This window comes from Leptonotus elevatus, chromosome 1, assembly GCF_054856555.1.
Source record: "Leptonotus elevatus isolate MCC_2025b chromosome 1, RoL_Lele_1.0, whole genome shotgun sequence".
Lineage (NCBI taxonomy): Eukaryota > Metazoa > Chordata > Actinopteri > Syngnathiformes > Syngnathidae > Leptonotus > Leptonotus elevatus.
The window spans coordinates 16,300,655-16,324,159 of record NC_141239.1 but is presented as its reverse complement, the minus strand read 5'-3'; the positions used below and the strand labels follow the sequence as shown (position 1 = coordinate 16,324,159).

The 23,505-nt window shown below is 41.4% G+C and overlaps 2 protein-coding genes across 5 annotated transcripts in view; both read right to left on the bottom strand.

The window, feature by feature from the left end:
- Nucleotides 1-97, bottom strand: part of LOC147181070 (serotransferrin-like) — an 8,821-nt gene extending 8,724 nt beyond the window's left edge. For all 4 annotated transcript variants that reach the window (XM_086077956.1, XM_086077974.1, XM_086077965.1 and 1 more), the window contains exon 1: nucleotides 1-97. This exon is cut by the window's left edge and continues 34 nt beyond it. In XM_086077956.1, the coding sequence (XP_085934082.1) occupies nucleotides 1-24 (24 nt within the window). In that variant the 5' untranslated portion in view covers nucleotides 25-97.
- A 3,106-nt stretch (nucleotides 98-3,203) lies between these two features.
- Nucleotides 3,204-23,430, bottom strand: ubxn7 (UBX domain protein 7). The gene is made up of 11 exons (XM_086078018.1): nucleotides 23,325-23,430; nucleotides 16,799-16,952; nucleotides 16,641-16,705; nucleotides 16,497-16,562; nucleotides 14,547-14,659; nucleotides 14,086-14,232; nucleotides 12,333-12,423; nucleotides 11,344-11,474; nucleotides 8,835-9,327; nucleotides 7,415-7,494; nucleotides 3,204-6,758 (listed from the first exon to the last, which is right to left on the bottom strand). Exons 1-11 carry the CDS (start codon nucleotides 23,428-23,430, stop codon nucleotides 6,597-6,599), a joined length of 1,608 nt encoding a protein of 535 aa, XP_085934144.1. The 3' UTR covers nucleotides 3,204-6,596.
- Between the last annotated feature and the right edge of the window lie 75 nt (nucleotides 23,431-23,505).

The following is a 23,505-nucleotide window of genomic DNA, read 5'->3' as shown; positions in this document are numbered from 1 at the left end:
AGGTGACGAGAGGAGATGCTTCATGGTGGACGGTTTCCAGGTCAGCAGAGTGAGCTGCAGTCAGAGAGTCCTCTTATAGCCACATTCTGGACTGGAGGGGAGGGAGCAGAAAGAGATAATGACAGTTTGCTTACAAGTGTCCCCATTGTGTACCTTTGTGCACTTTGCCAAGTACAAACTAGCAAATATAATAACACATTGATTTTAAATCTCTGTGGGCTTCATTTTTTATTCAATTTTTTTGAGATGCAGAATTTGAAGCTTGATAAAAAGGCAAGAGATTTGAAATGACTTCAGTGTTTAAAAAAACTGGTGTGAATCCGAGTCATTTGCTCAACCACATGCATTCACATGTATCTGCTTCAATGTATTAAAATATATTTTCTAATGTTGTACTTTGCGCAAGTGCTAAATCTAAATGCCAACTGACTTTATTTTCACCCGAAACATTTAGTTTACATCACATTAGGCATCAAGAATTAGCATTTACTGCAATTTATCAACATACGATTTTTTTTATTTACACAACTTCTATTTACCATAGTTGGAAGCCATTTGTCAACTTGGCTATGCTACATGTAATTACTAATTAGCTTAACATTTAGCTTCACGCCAAACATTTAAATTTAACAATTTAAAATACTTTTATCCCAAAATTGACAAATGTGGGGGAGGGGGGGTCACTGTCCTTGTCCTCCCTAGCCTAAGAAATGGCAACAAATATAATACAATAAATAAATAAACAAAAAAAGAGGACACAACGCCTTGTCTATCATGTGGTTGGTGACTACTAGCCCAAATGAAAACAACTCAAATAGAAAAGCTCCAGAATGCTCGTCAAGCAAGGTTTGTGGCAGCTGTGGGGTGAAAACAAGCAACATTTTTGACAATAAACACAAAACGGCCTCATCACCTACTTTGTGCGTTGTTCTTTGTGGCACAATATATACAGCAGAGAACAGAAGACCACAAATCGTCACCTCTCCTTTTATATCTTGGCCCACCTAAGTGCTAATTAACCTCAGGTGGCGCAACCTGGTAGAGACCAACAACCAAGGAGGGAAGGGCGCTCCTAGTGGTGGCTAGAGGAAATGAGGGAGATCTACACGCCATTAATAAATATTTGAATTTCGAATGTTAACAGCCCCCAAAATAAATCTTATGCTTCCTAAATATGTTTATGTTTATGAAATAAAATATGAATCTCATATTTCCTAGTTACATTAAGTCAGAAGTGACTGACAGATTTCTATGATTGTGACTACAATTTTTCAAATAATTTCTACAATTCCGAGCTACATTGTTAACGAAATTCATTTAAATTGACAAGATTCATCCTCATCATCATCATCGTCATCTGATATATGACATTGACTCATTGTAACGAGGAGTGAAATAGGGACTGAGGAATGCATTAGAAGCATTGTGTGAGGAGATGCCAGCAGATAAATTGATACTAAACAGAACTTTGTATAATTCCATTGCAATGCAGTCAAATCATGACAGGCTCTTACATTTGGCCGTGTTTACAGTGCCAACATCGCCCATGAAGAGTTGAAAGGTTCACATTATTGTTGCTTTGGTATATTGAACTAGTAACATTTACCACTTTGTTTTATATGAACAAATATTGGAAAATCCCCTAACAAACATTTCACAATAGAACTGGGTTTTCCTGACCTCCCATTAAGGTGTTTGTGTTTCAACACAAGAATGTTTGCTCTGCGATTCCGATAAAACACTTCACAAAATAGCACTTATGATGTTGTTGACTTATTTTGGAATGTCCACTTTGTGCGCAACAAAGAGGTGAGATCAGGATGTTGAAAACACAATAATTCCTGCTTATCTATTAAGGAAGACCTCCAATTATATACTAATAACGCAAAGTAAAACCAACTCACCTTTTGAAAAAGGTGCCGGCTATCGGATGTCGCTAAAATATTATTTTAGCGATTATCCTGTGGCATGGATGGTGTTTTTATCTCTTCCTGATCAGTCAGGAAAACATTTGGGCCTCCTGAGAATTTTAAATATTAAGTGGATTACACACTTAAGGACAATTGAAATTGTCAAATTTGTGACCCCCAAATTCCCCCCGTGGCATGTGGGTGTGTTAAGATTTGTATTTTCCTCCCTGATGAGTTGGAAAAACATTTGGGGCTGACAATCGTAAATAATAAGATCACACACATGCCGATAATCGGGCCTAATTTGAGATTACCCAACCTGTTCGGATTAAAGTCATCTAAGTAAGGCCTGATCACGTCTCTAAAAAAGATTATCGCGATCATCCTGTGGTGTAGGGTGTGTTAAGAGTGACTTTCCCTTCTGAATTCTGAATAACATGAGCAAAAATCAATTATTGGATGTTTCTAGAAGATTATGAGCAATTATCCTATAGTGTGGTGTGTGGGTTAAGAGTGATTTTCCACAAAAAAATGATCGGGCCGAAAATCCCACCCTAAGTAGGGTACACACATACCGATAATCACTGGGTCACTTTCCTCCCTTTTGTTTCAAATCAGCAAAGGCCTGATTATCGGATGTCTCTGAAAGATTATCCCGAGTAATTATCTTGTGGTGTGGAGTGTGACTTTGTTCCTCCGCAGTCTGCTGGCAAAACATTCTGTCCTAACATTCGCAGATGTGAAAAGGCAACATGCACACCGAAGACTGCAAAAGCCAGGATTTGCTGACGTCTATACTATTGAACGGCATTCCGACAACTGCAGCGGAAACGTGCTGTTCTGATCAACTGGAATGCTACTCAGGACTTTTGCACGTATTGTATGACTAATGGGAGTGATTGTAAAGGTTGAAGGTGAGTCATGTGCTTCAGTTCACATGATGTTTCCCACAAAATCAAGACTTGATTACGCTACTCAAAAAAAAAAAAAAGAGTCAGATGTTATCTTTTCTCAAGTGAGATACAGAAGTACAGAATATATCGTACAGTATAGTTACTCAAAATATTTAATGTCATAATACCGAGTCTGACCTGTGAGGCATTGTGGTGCCAGAGCATCCAGACTACTGGACAATACAAAAGAAGATTAAGATAGGCAAACTTTTTTTTTTTTTGGTCACCATATCGTGGTAGCAAACTCTGGAATCAGTGTATCAGCCAATCTCACCCACACAAGATAATCGTTCAGGAAAACCTTTCAGACATACGATAATCAAGTCACAGACTTTGCGATTGTGGCCATTACTGCATTGTTGGGTGGGGTTTGTCACCTTTTAAAAAAAAAAGTTTCAAGTTTTTTCCCCATCCCCAGAATAGATTAAAAATGTGATCAAACCAGACATGAAATGGTCGCCCTTGCACAACCATGACTCTTGTGTAAAAAGTGACGGTGCATGCCTTTAAACATTAACTTTCATTGACATGATTTGGAGAAGCAGCCAAAAGGTCAAAAGTGGACCCCAAAATGGGGTCAACACTCGCTTACGTGACGAGAAACCAGTTGAACGGGGTCTGACGTTCCTGCCTTATCGAGCCTTTCGTTTGCTTCCTTTTTGCCCCATTCAGCAACGTTTCTTCTTATTTTTTAAGCAGGATGTTCACTTCGGCAATGACACTTTTGGTATGTGTAAGGTTAATGCTGCATAATGTCTGTTTCAGTAAAAAATTTAATATATATATATATATTTTAAAAAACTGCGATAATGTGGTTGCATAAGTGTGCACACCCTCTTACTGGGGTTTGTGACTTCAAAATCAACCAATCCAATTCAAAATGTTAAATGGTAGTCGGCTTTAAATAAATGCTTCTAATTAACCTAAAATAAACTTCAGCTGTTTCATTAGACTTTTGTTGACATTTTTGTCATCATAACTTCAGTACGAGTCAGAAGAAACCTCACAAAATCGAAAATTTGAACAGGGGTGTGTAGACTTTTTATATGCACTCTATGTGGTTTCAACATTATAACAGAACCACCTGAGGGAAAATAACTATGTGATGAAAACACCCTGTCCTAATTAACTTAAAAGTTCCAAATATGTTAAACCACATGCTGCATTTGAATTGTTTTGAGATTGTATGACAAAAGGTGCTGGTTGGAGGTCTCATTTGGCCTCTAGCACCTTTTGTTCACACCACAATAAATAAAAAAACTTCATGAACAGTCATTTCTGCACAGCGAGATGTCGAGTCCTCTTCTATTTGTACAGATGCAAGTCCCCAGTTCCTAAAAAAAAAGAAACATTTTTATCTCTTTAGCGAGATCTAAAAAGGATGACAACCTGCCTGCTGTTGGAACACAATCAAACAGGGAGTTATTGATCTAACGCAGCCCTTTGGACATGTTGTACTGTTTGTAGAGCAAAAATGGTGAGCCAATATTACAGTGTGGGGAAATAATTATTCAACACTGATAAATCAGCAAGTTTGCACTCCTACAAAGAAATGAACAGTCAACAATTTAATATTTTAAGAATGTGTTATCGCAACTTGACATATCAATTTTTGTCTATTGCGGTAATCAACAAAGAAAAATAAAAACATTGGAGACTTGGGATTTCTTTCTGAGCGCAAACCTACAAAATGTGTTTTTTGAAATTTGAAAGGTTTTCAAGCTAACTGCTAACTAAGCCAAGCTCATGCTGTAATTTTATTTATTTAAATAATTTAAACTGCCTGCAACATTAAACTTTTAAATGTTTGGTTTGTCTTAAAGTTATTGATTTTAAGAGACCTTAGTCTCTTCAAGTGTCACTGTTCATTCAAAGTCCAAAATGATTTATACTCTGGCCAAATGTGGAGTGGAAGACCCTGTAAAGCACGGGTGTCCAAGCTCGGCCCTGCAGGGCCGGTGTCCTGCAGGTTTTGCTCCAATGCACCTGTTCCAATCAACAGAATTGTTATCAGGCTTATGTGCAGAGCTTGCTAATGAGCTTCAGCTGTGATGGAGAAGAGAAACATCCAAAACCTGCAGGACACTGCACTGCAGTAAAGTATCTTTTTGAGGCTCAAACATGCTGGGATGTATTGGTATAGATAAGGAAGATGCTAAATAAGTTTCATCCCTTTTTTTCTTTTTTTTAGGTCAGGTCTGAGTACAGGTAATCGATATCAGAAGGCGGCCATTTTGCCACTTGCTGTTGACTGAAGATGAAGAAGAAGCTGTGATTGGTTGTTGCCTGAGCCCTGAGCAACTGTGATCTTCAGTCGACAGCAAGAAGCAAAATGGCCGTCCCCATGAGATGGATAAAAACGGCTGGATTTTGCTGCATAACTCATATTCAACAAAAGTCATATTAATCAGAAGGTCATGTTTAGACTAGTGAGGTCACATATGACATATTGTCAAGAAATGTTCAATGTTGACTTCCTCTTTGGCAGGGTTGTTAACAACACTTGTCCGTGGTGTCGAAAATTTGCAAGACATTTTCAATTCTCGCTTTCCAGGGACTTTAAAGTGAATTTTATTTGGCGAACGAGTAGAAGATAACCGTGGCAAAAAATATGTTAATGTTAGATATTAAAACATGTTTTTGGAATTGAAATGGTCTGTTTTGAGAAAACAACTTTTTCTAAAAGATCCAATAACTTGCATCATAATCATAACAGAGGATTCATTTAAAATATAACATATTGATTTCAATCAATGGCACGTGTCATTTCAAAAATATTTCCAAAACTTTACTGTGTTTTAAATGAGTTTTAATGATTCATCTTTCACTGCCATTTTCTTCTTTTTATGTATTTATTTATTTTAATCATTGATAAGCACTTCTTTGGTAACCCTGTCCCCATATGTACATTACGCATCACTGTAATTGGGGAAAAATAAAATAAAATTGTGTATTCCTTGTGGAATTGTTTTCCCGAGTGAGTGAACAAGACACCAAAAAAAAAAAATGCTCCCTTAGTTTTTTGTTGGTTATATTTTATCGTGGGCATATTTTCTTGGCAGCATATAAAAAGAAAGAAAGAAGGAAAGAAAGAGAGGAAACAATGTCTAACACCATGACCTCAGTGTGTGTCTCTCTCTCACTAAACCATCTCCGTACAGCAAAGGTCCAAGCGGCTGATGAGATGCGCACCGGCCTTCAGTCGTTCCGTATCAAAAGTTGGCTTTCCACAAAAAAAGTACCGGCTCGTCCATTAGTCTCTAACCGAGCAATAGAAACGCGAGTAAAAAGTTGATGTATGCACTCTTCTTTAGAAATGTCACACATCTTCGAATCGAGAGAGCACAGTTGGGTCCGAACGAATGAATGAAGCGTGAAGTCTCCCTTTTCTTGCTTCCTGGTACGGGAAATAACAAGAGCTACTAGAAAACAAACTCGGAAGTCTTCTCGAGAGTCTCTGCTAAAGCCTGATGCGCGAGGATTTGATCAGAATATGAGTCTTAGTATGGTCATTCTATTCCATTGGGCCTGGAATCCAGAAAAATAAGACCTGAACCCTTATCAAGAATTAAGAGTTGTCAACATCCGGTACTGGCCAAAGGAGTTGTGAATCTGTGAGCATGAGAAGGGAAAGGAGAGCCCCCTAAACCACCACGAGCCTCCTCCAACTCGGCCGGGCCCAGTCCCTCTTACTGCCCATGATGGTTGTTTTGAGTCCACTGTGGGCGAGTTCCTAGTTCCTCTCCTGCACAAACACAGTTTCCTGCGGACAAAGCCCCGCCTCCTGCAGAGTGATGTCATAGTCCAAGTGGGTGAGCTTCCGCCGCGGGAAGTTGGTTACGAGTTCGAAGCATTCGTTGGGGTAACCTTTAGACTGGACGTGTCTCACCAGCGCCTTGAAGTCACAAAGTAATGTTAGACACAACATGAACACAAATACAATACAATGATGTCGTTTTGTTGTGTGCTCAGTTTTTGAATGCCGCAGTTAGAGAGTGCTTTTTTTTGTTGTTGTTATGTTACAGCGTTCCACCGCAATATTGCAGTTCATCCTTTGCACCCTTGCTATATTTTGTAATATCACTTATGAATATTCACCTTAAAAACTTTTTGGACATACCAACACCTCCATGTTAGTAACAGCTGTCGTTCCCCCACGTGTGTACACGTTTGAGGGTAAAAATAATGAGTTGAATCTTGAATTTTAGTCAAAGGCTGTAACATAACCAAATGTTTTGTTTCTTGTTTAGCTGTGAGTTGAGGACCACAATGGAAATAAGCCCTCGAGCTTTATTGGGTTATTTTTCCTCGGTGATGCAAAGTTTTACTGTGCGGTCTTCTCTGCTCATCACCAAATAAACGTAATCAAGTCAAATCAATGTGGAAAAAAGTGAAATGCGGTTAATACTTTGCAGCTGTGCTGTATATATACCTCTCTAAATGATAATGCAGTACACTAATAATACATTACACTTAAAGCACTTTTTCAGACAACCAAATATGTTGAGAAGAGAATAATAGTTTTATTTCAATAAGGAGGACAATGCTTACCATAAGTTTTGCTTGAGAAGACAAGGATATTTGCTCTCTTTGTCCATCTGGGTAACGAAGCATCAATCTGGCCTTGGGACCTGTGTTAAAATAAAAAAATAAACACTTACATGGGTGTAGCATTTTGTACATTTCTTCTTTTTTTTTCTTTAACATTTTAAGTCACACACATAGTAGGGATAAGTATTAGAATAAATTAACTTTATTTAACAATGGAGAAAACTGCTTCTTTGTTGCTTACTAAATATTTTAAAAGAGGCGGGAACATTTCAATGATATGAACTGCCATTAAGAATAATACTGCTCATATAACTGGCCATAGAGTGGAGGAGCTCAAGTTAATGTTCTCCGTGCTTTTTGACACAGCGGAAAAAAAAAAACAGCATGTGTGTATACTATCCTCCTAATGTATGGTACCTGCTTTTTGACATTTAACCAGTTGAAAGAGTAAACAGCGCCTAATCATGTTATTTGGTCCCAACCAATATGGAATTTTGTTTAGAGAACACAATTCCACTAACTGATAATCGGTTGATTAATTAAAAAATATATATAATAAAATAACTTTTTTTTCAGTCCCTTCACACTTACAACATCGAAGATATGAATAACAGACAGAAGGTTTGACTGTTTTGCGATACTTTGCCTTAAGTATCCCACTGAGGTGTGAACGTGTGCAAAGGTGGCAAATGTTGATTTTTCATCAGTGTTTGTTCTATGTCGCAATGTTCGTTAAACATTTTCTAAATGTTCGCCTATTGTTTTGATGTTTTTTCTTGTCACAAAGAGATTTTGAACAAGGCAAGCATCTACCGAATGTCGCAACCTTGAACAAACTCTGGCGAAAAATCGCCATTCCTTAGAGTATTTTGTTTAACTTAACAGAGAAAATAATTGGCCCTTTTTTGGTCTTTGTCTTACGTTTTAATATGCTTATGTGCAAAAAAAATAAAATAAATAAAAGGCAAAAGCCATAGGTGGGCATTCCATTAATATTGACGGAAAGTCCATCAATCTATCAAAGACGAACGGCCATTTTGTTGCAGATTGACGGGAAACTTTGAAAAATTGACAAACTAAAGATTGTCGCAAGGGTGTTCGTCCGTCAATTAAATTCGGCCATCCGCCAATGACGAATGTCCGATTTTGTTGACTGATTGACGAATGACGGAGCAATGACGGCTGCTCATTTTGCTGAGCAATGACGAATGACGGATTGATGATTACAATGCGGTTCAGCTTGAAATATTGACGGACTGACGATGACAGAAGGACGCCCCGACTGTTGATGACTGCCAAATGACAGACGCTCAAAATTCATTGACACACCCATTTATGCAAAAATCAGTATCGGGCAATTAAAATCGGGTCAGACAATGAATCCGTTTGGCCCTAGTTATTTTGGTTTAAAGTACTGTACCATTGTCTTCAGGACAGTCGTCTTCACAGGTCTTGGATGGCCCTGCACTGTCGGCTACCACTGCACACGAGTTTCCCTCGGGACCCGCGTCCTGGTGGGACTGACGAAGCCCAGAGAGCGAGGGCTCCAGGTGGTTCTTTTTGCTTTCCTCCTTTTTGTGACTGTGATTGTTTTCTTTGAATGGAGATTTCCGGTGACAGGAAGACGTACTATCGGGATGAAGACGATGCTGGGCGGACCCGGCCGTGGGGACTGCAGGGGGATGTTTGCTGGTGGAACTTTTCTCTTTCTGGGGTTCCGGCATTTCTCCGTCCGAACCGTCGACCGAGATGGGTCCCTCGCTGTCGGAGAAGGGCTCGGCGTCCGAGTCGTCCTCCGACCTGGGGGAGTCGGGGACGTCGGGGACATTGGAGGACTCGTAGTGAGTTTCCTGTAGGGAGGCCCGGATGGCGGCCTCCAGCTGGCTGTCTTCGCTGGCATCGATCAGACTCTCCTAGAACAGAAAACAAGAGTGCAGCTGTTAAAAACAAATCACGGAAGAATAACAGCAAGGCAGGCGGGTGAGGGGGGGGGGGGGGGGGGGGGGCAAACTGTGTGATTCTAACCAAACACAACCCTATCAAAATTATTCCAGAGAGGACTTGGTTTGTTGTTGTTGCCAAAGCGCAACCCAGATTTGCCATAATGCCATACTTAAGTCCCAATTAAATTAGTATTTGTTTGATTAACATTTCTAAACCATAGTAGCGAAGAATACCGACAGTTTCCTCTCCAGCAGGTAAAATGCATGCGCTATAGGTTTCAAATTTGGGGACAAACGTGGCCCAACAGTTTTAAAAGTTACTCCCTTCAGTCTCATATTTGGCAGATAAAATTAATGCTCTATAGCACGTGTCAAGATCCGGCCCTCGAGGGCCTAAGTGCTGCATGTTTTGGAGGTTTCTCTACTCCAACACACCTGATTCAATGATCAGGATCAGGCTCCTGCAGAGCTTGCTGATGACCTTAAATATGAATCAGCTGTGTTGAATGTGGGAAACCTCTAAAACATGCAGGACTCATGCCCTCGTGGACCGGACTTTGACACCACTGCTTTATAGGGTTTAAGTCTTGGAATAGACTTGGCCCAGAAGGTCAATGCAGGCTTTTACGTTAGATTTTCATATTAACGTTTTATGGCAACGTTAGGGGTTCAAAATTTCAAATTTTAGTTCAAAGACAGCATAATGTTTTCTAATTGTAGGAGATCCTTGTCAGAGTTTAGTTTTTTGATAATGCAGTAGGCAAGTCATAATTACAGAAAATATTTGTCGGAAAAAAACGTCTGGGCTAAAAATATAAAATATGACGACTTCATTAATTTTTTGAACCAATCCAACACAAAAGGGCCTTTCCCTAAAAAAAAAATAGCGTTCACAAACCTGTCTAAGGCTACGTTCCCACTGCAATTCGGATTTTTTGTTAAATCCGATCTTTTTTTTATGTACCGTTTACATTACAAAAACAAATGAGTCATCTAATGTGAACGCAACGCATCCGTGATGCGACTCGCATGCGTAAAGAGAAAACGTCGAGTGACGCACACCCAAAATGTCGTCACATTGCAGTGTTCACGGAAGTAATCCGACTTGCAACGTTTTACCGCCAGCCAAGCCGCCGAGGCAAGCGACTTTTATTCGTGTCATATGCAAATTTAGCTGTGCCAACGCACGCTACAGATTGGTGGACTCGTTTCGCGGAAGTGTTAGGAGTTCGATTCATGTGTGTTGTCTGCAAATTCAATTGTGCGAACTCCTGCGCTCCTGCTTGGTGGACTGTTTTCAAGCTCGTTCCTGGTTGGCTGCCGTCCTCGGCTTCCTCGTGAGTCCGTTTTGAATGTGGCGTTTACAAAGAGCAACAGAAATCTTATTTTTTTCATCTCATGTCGCCAGAGTAGCGAGGTTGGAAGAGGTAATAGAAATATTTGGGGGAAATGAGGGGACACTCCTCGACCTCCTTATTTCATTGAGAATTCTACCGAAGATGACGTCTCATCATCGCCGTTCGTCATGATCCGTCTGCAGGGCTGACTTTCTACTATCGCCACACATGTCAACTTTATGCTTCATGTTTCAAGTGGGATTAAATTAAAGACAAATAAAAATGTAACACTTATTTAAAACAGCTTTGTATATATTCACCAACGTGTCAGTAGTCTCCCTTCAAAGCACTCTCTCCCGCCCGCGCAGAGCGCATATCAGGCTTTTTGATGACGTATGAATCGGATGCGTGCGGATGAGCGTTCACAGTGCAGACGCATCGCATACATATCCGATTTAGCAGCGCAATTTCGAGAGTATCAGATTTTTTCATGCAGTGTGAACGTTTTTTTCACACCCGACCTGGGCCACTTTCATATGTGGATATAAATCTTGAAAAGTGTTTCACAATCTGGCAGTACATCTGACCGGCCTCACAACTACAGACCACATGTAACCACACCAGCCCAGGAGAGAAATCAAAGACGTACAGAGCGAGCCCGTTTGGCGGGTGGTGCCGGGCAGGACGGCCCGTCCAGCTGCCCGTGCTCTGCCAGGAAGCCGGTGGCCTGCTCCAGGAAAGACGCCACGTCCAGCTGGTTCCACTCCACCATTTTTTGACCTAGGGTGATACACAGGACTGTGTGTTTCAAAACAGATTTGAATCCCGGCAAGTGTTTTCCTCACTACTGTATACAAGGTGGTGGTAGCAAAATAAAGTTACAGTGGTACCTTGGAGTTTGAAAAAAATTTGTTCCTGCGAAATGTTCAAAGTCCGAATTCTTCAACCTCCGAAAAAAATGTTCCAATAGGAAATAATGTAAATGCAATTAATCCGTTCCCGAGCTCCAAAACCAGAAAATTCCTATTTTAATTTCTATTTATGTTTTTTACATTGACAGTACAGTACAGTATTCAAACAATAATAAAATACCTTACCTTTTTTGTTGTGGTGTGTTGGCGTCAGTGGATGATAAATGCTATGTTAATACTAGCTTTAGTTCAGTGCTGAGTTTGTGTATTATACATTGGGCATATTGTTAAGACTACTAAGCGGTATGCATTCTTTAACGTCAGGCACATTGTTGAACAGCTAAGGGGGGTCCTCGTGCCAGTATTTACAGAAGTAGTCACGGTAATTACAACAGCGCGATAATCTCCTTCCTAATTCCACTGTGGTTCGTAGCACTGTATGTTTGTCTTTGCTGCCACTGGCACTGTTGTCTTTCTTTGGGCCCATGGCGAAGAAAATTGTCGTGGAAAAATCAAAATGCACTCGCGAGTATGGAGCACCCCCGGAAGATTTACTCCGATTTTTTGGTTGAAGTCCTAATTGTACGAGTTCCGAGACATTCAAACTCCGAGGTTCCACTAGTCCACTTTTTGGCGCGTTGTGGGAAATTTAAGTGGAATTAAATCACTGGAGTAGAATAGATTATCTGCCCCATCCTACTCTTGTGCTGTTCACAAGAACACTCACCAGTACGAGGATCCAAGATGGAAATATATGGAAACTTGTTGAGTTTATAGAACTGGATGTATCGTTGTCCCTCTTCACTATCATGATATACCTGCAACAAACATTGAGATAAAAACTTAATCCACTCCACCTCCGGAACATGGCTGGAAATAACCTTCTGTAATGACAAACCAGTTTCAGGGCTTAAAGTAAAAAATACAAATAAAAAGCCTGAAATTTTTCCGGGGAGCAGTGGTGCAGTATCCAATGTGCTGATTCATTGTTCGACCGACATCACACCATTACTATTCGATTCATCGCCGTGGATGGCCAGTCCTCCCCAAGTATCAGGTCATCTCTTTCATTGCTCATTTATATTATGTATAGTACAGTATAGCACTGCGGGTTGCAGTCCCCTCTAGTGCTGCAGATATCGAATATTTTGGTATTCAAATATGGTATGGAAAATTCTATTGAATAATCAGGTATTTGGATAAAAATATTATTTTCGCTTGGTGAAAGAACAATTATGAATACAGAAGTCTTTAAAAATATATTTCCACTTACTAATGATCGACCAACTTTAATTTCTAGATAATCAAAAATTATTGTTGTTTTTTTTTTTACTTAAATTTGAATTGTGCTTAACACATGCACATTATTTTCTTCTCTAGAGAGTTTGGGAGATTTTAGACAAATCTCTCGCCATGGATTTTGAAATGACCTTCTATTAAATATTAGGCAACCTTCTTCTCTACCCACTCTTAAAAGACATCTTGTTCTTTGGCGTTTGACTCGGCATGGTGCCTGCTGTATTTTAGTAATTATTTATTTTATTTACTGACCTACTTCTGTTATTTTATTGACTTATTCATTTACCCACTTACGATATTTATTCATTTGTTTGGTGTTGTTTTGTTTTAGCTGTCTTTATTCCATGACTGATTTTTACTACACGTACAGCACTTAGTATGAAATGAAGTTCCGAGTCGAGTAGTTTTTGGTCTGTGAGACAAAGTGACGTCAGAACCACAGTTGTGATTTTGCCGACCGTCAAGTGCACAATTGAGTGAGATCAGTTTATTAAACCGATCTCTAGGGACGGCTACTGTGTCCGGCTGTCAGCATCAAAGTGTGCAAATCATCCCGTCGATTAGACTGCCTTTGAAAAGTAGTCCGATGGTTCTAGCTGCAGCCGCTGGCACCGTTAGCATGCTAACACTGTGGACGCTCTAGCCTAAACACTGGCAACAGGCACCGTGCAATACAATGCCAACGTAATCAAGTCGTCTTTTAGTGCCCTTAATTGGCGATCGAACGTGATTTCAGGGCGAAGTTGTTTTGTTGACTTTAGTCGCAATAATTTATGCAGGCAATATGAACGGCAGACACATATTTCGCAAGACGAGTCAAGTCATCCATTGCGCTACGACAGGCAAAACGCTCCCGGGAACAACTCCAAAATAAAAACGTTTCTTGGTATTGCGCTCCACATCTTACTTGGTATGGGAAGGTTTATTTTGAAGTTGGCCTTCTCTCTACATTGGCGGTGTTTTGCCAGACGTGTCAAATATTCCCCATAATGTAAACTGTTAACTTCACTGGATTTTTCATTGCGCTGTTTCAATACAAGACTAGCCCTACTCTGCTTGGCTCGTGGCTCTTACGCCGGAAATCCGGCACTGTACTTTAAGCCCTGTGGTTTGTTCTGACAGCCTTACAATTGCATTTCAATGAACAGCGCTGAGCGGTAACAGCAAGTAAAACTGTGTACCTGCCAGAATATAAAATGTTCTCGAATGATGGTCTTCACAGCGTCGTTACTCCAAACGTCTCTGTTCAGGCACTGGCAAGCAAAATCTTGAACGTTCTGAATGTTGATCATCAACCACTTGTTCTCCAACTGGCCGCAGTCTTTTGCCTATTTGAGAGAGTAACGACACAACATAAAGTCAAATTTAGACAACTTTATATTTTAGAACAGGGACATGATTCAAGTAACCAGTTTGCAATCTGGACGCAAAGGGGTGTGACATGTCAACCATAACAGAAATCATCATCATAACCAAAATTGTATGGGAAGTCGTCAAATTTCTAGTTGTACAACCTCATGGGGCATGTAGATGCCTGTAAGTTGCCCATTGTTCCGTTTGCAGCACACCTGCTTTCCTCTGAGTGAAGGTCAGCACACAGAATCAAGGCCTGTTCGGTGTAGATTTGTAAGCGACTCCTCACCGTCTCAAAGCTGCCTTTGTGCATCAGCTCAATGGGAGGACGAAAAAGGTCTGCCAGGGTGCTCAGTTTCTTGTCCACTGTGCCACCGTTGCGCAGCTCCTGTTCCTGGCGGACTGGAAAGAGATGGAATGCGAGTGAGGGGAATTATCATCAATGGGGATGGAAAAATCGTGACAAGTGTGTACATAGACTTCAATGTAGGAATCTGATTTAATAACGTGAACAATTAGCACTTCATATGGACTTCACTAAAGTATTTTTAAACAGTAAACAATCAGTGCTACTTTAAACTTTAAACATGACTTGGGTGAGTTAAAGAGGAAGTCAGCCTGAAACATTTCTTGACAATAATGTGTTATATGTGACCTCACTAGAGTAACCATGACATTCTGATTAATGCTGCATTTGTGGAATAATGCTACGTTCAAACTGAGCCGAAAATATCGTGACGCTACGCTAGTCTCGCATGTTTGTTTGCGGGGTTCTCAATTGGGATTTGTAACACTCCGCGCCGCAACGGAGGAAGAGGAGGGATTTCCGCTTTGGTAGGTGGTGCTAACTTTATTGTAGCATTGCTAGCTTGCTTCACACTTCGGCAATTAAACAAACAAACTCACCAGCTAAGCCAACATTCACGCTTCTTACTCCAAGCAATCTCCTTTTTGGCCCGGTCGCGGTACACGTAGCTCGCCGTGTTGTACAGCTCCGGCTGTCTGCAAACCGCGACGATCAAGCTATCCTCCATTGCTATGCTACACGTTCTGCAACCGCTTACTGTGTTTTGTCTGTGACGTATTTGGTGACGTGGACTATCTCGACACTGATTGGCTATCTCTGACGCCATGGCGTCAAAAGTTCATTTCAACCAACGCCGGCGAAATTGGCGAAGTAGCAAAATGATCGCCGGAAACGGCCCAGACGCGCCGCCCGGCATGCCATCGCGCCCCTCCGCGTGAAGTCCATTGACTACAATGCAATTGCGCCGCCGGAAACCCCTCCCCGACTGTTGGGCTGAACTAGCGTAAGAGTTATGAAGCAAAATCCAGCCGTTTTGATCCAGCTGAGGTGCCGGCCATTTTGCCACTTGCTGTCGACTGAAGATGACTTCACAGTTACTCAGAGCTCAGGCAATGACCAATCACAGCGCATCTGTTTCCTGAAGCTGAGCTGTGATTGGTTGTTACCTGAGACCTGAGCAACTATGATGTCGTTTTCACCCGACAGCAAGACGGCAAAATGGCCACCATCTGATATTGATAAAAAACTGCAACACAATAATAACCAGAATACCGTATTTAGAATAGTGGGGCTGCTGTGAACATATTGTCATGATTTTTTTTGGGGGGGGGGGGGGGGGGTGACTTCTCCTTTAAAGAGAACCAAAAACTTGACACTCGGAATAAGGAAAATCCAAAATAAGATACATTCTTGTATACAGAATTTAGCAGTGAGAATATTGCCATGAAAGATTTTACCTGCAACTAGCAAATATGTTCAAGCCTCTACTATTCCTATTCCACTGCTTATTTATTAGATAGAACAGAATAATGAGATGGAAATTGGTTTTGCATTTTAAAACAACTAAATGTGCATGTGAGGAGGAGCAGGTAATATTGTTGTCCACTTGAGGTCGCCATCCTCACATTCCACACTAAATTATCTGTGACTTTGTGTTTGTGTTGCTTTAAAAGGTGTGGCCTGGCCTGGTGAATGACGTGGGAGCCAGCAAATGCCAGTTTAGAGTTGGCTGTTGTGAGCTCAGGTTAGCAGCTGGCTGTCAACTGGCGAACCGTCTGCCAGTAATCATACCGTTGAGTGCCAGTTGTGGCAGCTTGTGTATAAATGTGCTTAATACGTGTTTATTTTCTTACTGTTTGTTCAATAAAAGGATTTTAAGTGCACCTGTGGCTTTTTATTCGCTTAATTGTTTCAGCCTCAAAGACAACTCACTTGTTTCTGTTTGGAAGTCTCTAAAGCCATCGAATATGGATCGGGCCGGCCTCCTTCGCTTTGGCACTGAAAGTTTACAAGACGCAACAAAATTGCAATGACTGCTTGCAAGAAAGAAGCAATCAAAAAATATCAATGCGATACCTCCAAAAAGTGGCTCCGGCTCCACAAGTATGTCCTGCTTCTGAGGAATGGGTGCTCGTACTTCGCTGTGACCACACACAAGACAAAAAACGCTGACCATCCGATCATCAGAGTATCATTTAGAAGAAGAAAAAAATAGTTGGAGTATGAGCACTTACTCTGAAGGTGGAACTCTGCTGCTAGATGCTACCGAACCGGAACTCGTGCTGGGCTCCTCGGCCACCACGCCTCCGTCCAGAAACATCGTCACTGCCATTTCCAGGTTGTTGTTGCATGCTTCCAACATATGCTTCCCCACACTCTCTGTAGCCCCTAGTGACATAGAATGCATTTTTACATAATTACAACATTTAAATCAGCTCATATATGGCTTGCTTTGTTAAAATAACCCAAAGATAGATAATTATAGATATTTTTACAGCTCTTTATTTTTGCTATGGTAGAATCAGCTTGTTCGCGGGGCAGTGTGCCAATGTTGAGCCAAGCTTTCTTGAGACAGACAACAAGCATTTGCACGTCACCACTGGCTAATTTAAGAATAAAACAGTGCATCATGATTTTATGCTTAATTGTGCATCTCCTTTTGGTGTTCTTGCCTTGGCAGCAGGGGGCAGAATAATGCATACATACATGTACATACATACTGGTACGACATTGTTAAAGGCTCGAAATTAGCGGTTTCACATTCCAGGTTGCAAGACAAAATTTAAATTTTGCACGTCATTATAACACATTGGATAGCAAAACTGAGAATCAACCGCGATGGCATTCCAAAAAGCTTTGCTGGACTGCATCGCTCACATCACCTACCACAGGTAGCTGGCGGTTGACTCACAGACCGGTGCTACCTGCGCTGCACCAGCTAGCTAGCAACCAGCTTCATTACACAAAATAAATGATCATAAGTAGGTAAGTAAAAAAAATATATATAATAATAAATAAAATAAATAATTCTGATGAGGGAAGAAGCTATGCTAACTGTTAAGCTAACCTAAAGCTAGCACATTTAAAACCGGTATTAAGTGTTTGTGTGACCAAGCCCACTTTTCACAAACGTCTGGTTTGAACCGTGTTAAGCAGAGACAGTGTTTCCCACAGATTTGAAATCTACTTGAGGGGGTGGACTCCGGCGGTGGGAATGGGAGGCGGGTTGGACGGGACGTGGGTCTCAGTCCTGTTACTACATCTCCTCTAGCCTCACGATCCACAAGTAAGTGACGGCGAACTAACGTCACGTGCGGTATATCTTGTTGCAACACTTTTTTTTCTTTTTAAATGTATTTTTAATACATTTTCTTGAAAACTTCTTGGGTGGCAAACCCAAGTATTAACATGGTGTGAGAAAAACAGAGATAATCCAATTTAAGCCTATACCCCACTGAAAGGTGAAGGTTTGTGACGCTAGAGAATGCTGATTTCTTGTCAGGCTTTGTTGAAGTTCGCAATGTTCGCCTAGAGTTGACAACAAAAAGCATTAAAACCCTTGGTGGACGTTTAGTGAACGTTTGCGAACATTTAAAAAAAAACTAACGGGATCATGTATTTGATACCTTCTTCATCCATACCAACAATCGCAAAGGTACCCATTTACATACATACCCTAGGGGTATGTACAACTTTTGAGCATACTGCATGGTGAAACAAAAGCTTAATGTCCATAAAATTCAAAATACTGTGCCAATTGTTTCAGAGGTTGAAGTTGACATGAGTAGAAATGTGCGTGTGAATTTGGGTAACGAGTATATGCATTTTTGTGTCAATAAGTAACTTTTATACATATGCAGTAGTGTTCAAAAGTTTACACACCCCAAACTTTCAAACACAACTGTATGTCTTTGAACATCATCAGTGCCACATGAACAGACGTTTTCTAAAACCATCTTTTGAAAAGAATATATTAATCAATCAGTATAGTGCTTATTTTTCATTTTAATGCTGAAAGACAAGAATGAGTGAATTGTGAATGTTTCACTCTTAGTGACATAAGTTGCTATGACTTCACTCGTCCACTAGATGTCCCTAATGTTACTTTCACTGAAGCCCCAAAGCTCTGAATGTGTTTTGGCACAATTTGAAGGAAGGAGCCACACAACTCTAATCCAACTTTGAACAGAGAAAAAGCAAGCAAATTGATAAGTATCTGGACTCTTGACAGAAAATCTACTCACTAAACAGAACCGGGAATTAATTATGGTACGCTATTCTGCATGTCAGGTGAAGTGGCCTAACTTAAAAGTATCAAGATAGTATATTATAAAAACTAACAAATAACATTGCTGATATTATTTTTAGAGTCCTGAGTTTTGATTTTTATGTTTGTGTATATATATATAGTTTGCTCAACTGCAACGATTTGAATTTAAAGAGGAAGTCAAGTAAAAAAAAAAAAAATCTTCATAACAATATGTTCTATGCGCCCCCAGTAGTTTAAACATGACATTCTGATGAATATTGCGTTTTATGGTTTTGTCATAAGATAAGTAAATATTGAGAACTTATCCAGAAAAAAACTGTAACATGGATGTGTGTTGTTATATTTGGATTTTGAATACTAGTAGTGATGATAGCTGTAATTGCAATCTGACAGTGATGATCTAAGATATTATGGAAGCATATTGCTGCCACATCAGAAAAAAAATTCAGTGTCATGTTGTTGACCTTTTGCACGTGACGACACAGTCCTCATGGAAACGCCCCTTCGGGGACGCTGGACGGCAAAAAAGCCACTTGCCTGTATTGTAAACCATTGAATCTCGTACAGCGTAAAGTCCTTTATCTAATCGATTATCTTATAAAATGGTCATATCTTGCTTTGCGGTCGGTTGTACAGACAGACAAAGGAGTAAACCAAATGTTGCTTTTTATCGCATACCTACTAATGAAGACGAACGTCGTCGATTGATAGCAGCAATCAAAGTATTCACGGATTTGCAGCGATAATTTTTTGCAAGGTTAGTAGATAAATGTTCATACATTTTACTAATGAATGTACACTCTAACAAAGATTGTAACTGAGGTGTCGAATTGCGTGTTTCAAATCACATTAAGGAGCCAGATAGTTAGCGTCCACTCCAACTGCACGAACACACAGCTTAGTTTTAAAATGTACCTTCTTCAAAACTATTAAGTGCATTTGACTGTTTAATGAGGGATTTCGTCTTTGTGCTTGGAGTTTTTCCCTCTGGAGCCGGAGTCATATTCATGAAATTACCGCATAGCTTGCCATTACGATAGTCATTTGTTCCATGCTAGTAATTATAGTAACATAACATCATCACAGCGTTTCAATATAGAACGGACTATTTAAAAATAAGTCAGTGAGCATGATCAACAAATTTTTCCTTTGTATTACGAGGTATATTGTCCCACGGTGTGAGCGTAGCATCTCGTCCCAGAGACCCAGCCAGCGACAAGCTTTTGAATCAGCCCCGGTGTAAGGAGAAGAGACGGCATTGACTACATAATGATATAGGTTGTGCGCTGTGAATTCCGGCGAATGCGGCGATTTGATTAACTTGGTAAAAACAGCATGCAACAGAAGGTAAAGGGCTGTTTTTAAACTAGCGATCTCCATCCATCCATCTATCTCCTACCACTTATTCTAGGCCGGGTCGCGGGGGCAGCAGCTTTAGGAGGGATGCCCAGACTTCCCTCTCCCCAGCCACTTCAGCCAGCTCCTCCGGCGAGATCCCAAGGCGTTCCCGGAGAGAGACAGTCTCTCCAGCGTGTCCTGGTTCATCCCCGGGGCCTCCAGCCCCGCCGGTGGGACATGCCCAGAACACCTCTCCAAGGAGGCGTCCACGAGGCATCCGAACCAGATGCCCGAGCCACCTCAGCTGGCTCCTCTCAACGCGGAGGAGTAGCGGCTCGACCCTGAGGCCCTCCCGGATGACAGAGCTTCTCACCCTATCTCTAAGGGAGGAAACCCTATCACCCTGCGGAGGAAACTAATTTCGGCCGCTTGTATCCGGGATCTTGTTCTTTCTGTCACGACCCACAGCTCGTGACCATAGGTGAGGGTAGGAACGTAGATCGATTTGTAAATCGAGAGCTTCACCTTTCGGCTCAGCTCCTCCTTCACCACGACGAACCGATACAGAGTCCGCATCAGTGCAGACGCAGCACCGATCCGCCTGTCGATCTCCCGCTTCCTCCTGCCCTAACTCGTGAACAGGACCCCAAGATACTTGAACTCCTCCACTTGGGGAAGGATCTCATCCCCGACCCGGAGAGAGTACGCCACCCTTTTTCGACTGAGGGCCATGGTCTCGGATTTGGAGGTGCTGATCCTCATCCCAACCTCTGCTGCAAAACGCTCCAGTGAAAGTTGGAGATCACGGCTTGATGAAGCCGACAGCACCACATAATTTGCAAAAAGCAGAGATGTAATGCTGACGCCACCAAATCGGACCCCCTCAACGGCTTGGCTGCGCCTAGAAATTCTGTCCATAAAAGCTATGAACAGATTCGATGACAAAGGGCAGCCTTGGAGGAGTCCAACCCTCACTGGAAGCGAATCCGACTTACTGCCGGCAATACGGACCAAACTCTGACATTGGTCGTACAGAACCAAACAGCCCGTATCAGGGGGCTCGATACCCCGTACTTCCGAAGCACCTCCCACAGGACTCCCCGAGGGACCCGGTCGAACGCCTTCTCCAAATTCACAAAACACATGTAGACTGGTTGGGCGAACTTCCATGCACCCTCGAGGACCCTGCAGAGAGTGAAGAGGTGGTCCACTGTTCCACGGCCGGGACGAAAACCACACTGCTCCTTGTGAATCGACTTCCCGACGGACCCTCCTCTCCAGCACCCCGGAATAGACCTTACTAGGGAGGCTGAGGAGCGATCTCCAACTTAAGTAAATACCGCGCTCTATGAGTCCCGACTAAATGTGCAACTTCGACCGACAGATGAATTTTGGTTGAAGTCGTAGATTCTGTGGCTCTATTGGCAATAATAACTTTTCATTTGTAAAATAACACTTGCTAAGTGGCTCCTGGTCACGTCCTCTTCCATTCAACAATCATTTCCTTCTGTCGTCCGTCATAGGGCAGTCACGTGATCATGTGACGTCGGTGCAAATGGTCAATAACGTGATCATTTTCACATTGTACTGTTTTAAGTTTGACCTCTGCATTCGGCAAAACTAAACTAAGAAGTCCTTCCGGCTCAGGTCACTGGCGGAGCGCTATACAGGTGTGTCTTATTTTTAAATCTTAACCTTTATTGAACATTTGGCCTTATTTTCTTATGTTATTATTAGGGATGCACGATAATGGTATTTTCAACCAATACCGATAAACCAATAATTAAGAACGTGCCGATGTCGATAACCGATAAGTCGATAATTGTCTGCAAAATTAACTTGTATTAACAAATATACTTTTGAGTCCTACTATAAGTACAAATACATCGGAACATTTGTAACGCACCATGAAGCTGAATTTTATTGATATCTCTGCTTCAAAGACAACCTGTAACTAATTTTGAGTTTGGCAAAACAAAACAGTAATGTTTTAAAAATTCAACAAAAAAACTGTGAGGGGTAACATTTTGGGGAGACACATCTTGAGCCACAACCACAACAGATAGACCAACGCGCAAGTCTATTATTATCGGCGAATTTCTTTATTATCTGGTTTATCTGTATAACGTCAAATTGGTTAATAATTGCCGATAATTATCGGCTGATTTCTTTATTATCTGGTTTATCTGTTTGATGTCAAATTGGTCGATAATTGACATAATTATCGGCCATTGATATTATCGTGCATCCCCAGTTATTATAGTGTTACGTAGCATGTAACTTCGATTTGAAAGACACAAAAAGAAGACATACCTACCACAAGGCTCCACCTGTGATTTGAATTGAAAGAAGTTGTTTTGTTTTGCTGATTGCAGAAATTAATATTATAATTAGGAATTAATCACTGACGCTTTATTTTCCGGTTGTGGTAGCAAGTAAGTTGCCAAGCATTTACACGAAAGAATATGTTACTGTTCTCGCTGTGTAGATTGTAGTTGAATATTTCCTGCACGGTGTAGTAGTTTGACTTCCGTCCCTTACTGCGCATGCGCGTTCGAGTCTGCCAACATGGTGGCGCGGTAGCCCATCGTCTGCGTGAAATAAACTTTACACTTCTCTTGTATTTTTCATCGCGTGCACATGAGTAACCGTTTGTAGGATGTGCGGATCTATAATGCGCTAGTAGAAAACCACACCGATAACAGCGAGATTGTAACAGTAGTCTTTTTCTTTTTAAGAGATGACAAGTAGTAGCACAAGGCGATGATGATGAAGGCAAATGTTAGACCTCCATTCTGCAATTACGCACAACAGGCTATGTCTAAAAGTGCAATAAAAAGCAGCTACGTGCTCACGATTTGTAACTTGTTGTGATCGCCACTAAGCACTACGGGGAAGAAGCTAAGTTGCTGTTATAGAGGTTTAAGTTCCGCACTCATTCACGAGTGGAGTCTTTTAGTGGAGTTGGCCAGTTAACACGGGCTGTGCTTTTTTTCTCCCCACTGACAGCGGAGGGGCACCAGACACATTTAACGTCCCTTCTTACAACTGCGCACGCATTTTCCTCGTCAGTCCCGACACGGGCAGCTGTTCCCGCACGCCCCCCAAAAGATACCCCTCAAATTAGGATGGAAACCAAGTGTGATTTTTACCTGTTATTGCTGTGAATTGTTGTATTAACCCGTTCGCCCCCGGAGTCGAGGTGTCTCCGAGCGCCGCCATCTTACCGCCACAAACAACAACATAAATGTCGCGCATGCGCAACAAACCCTTTTTTCCCTCCGCCTGGCGCGAGTGGCAGAGACGTCACTTTACGCGACTGGTGCATTGTGG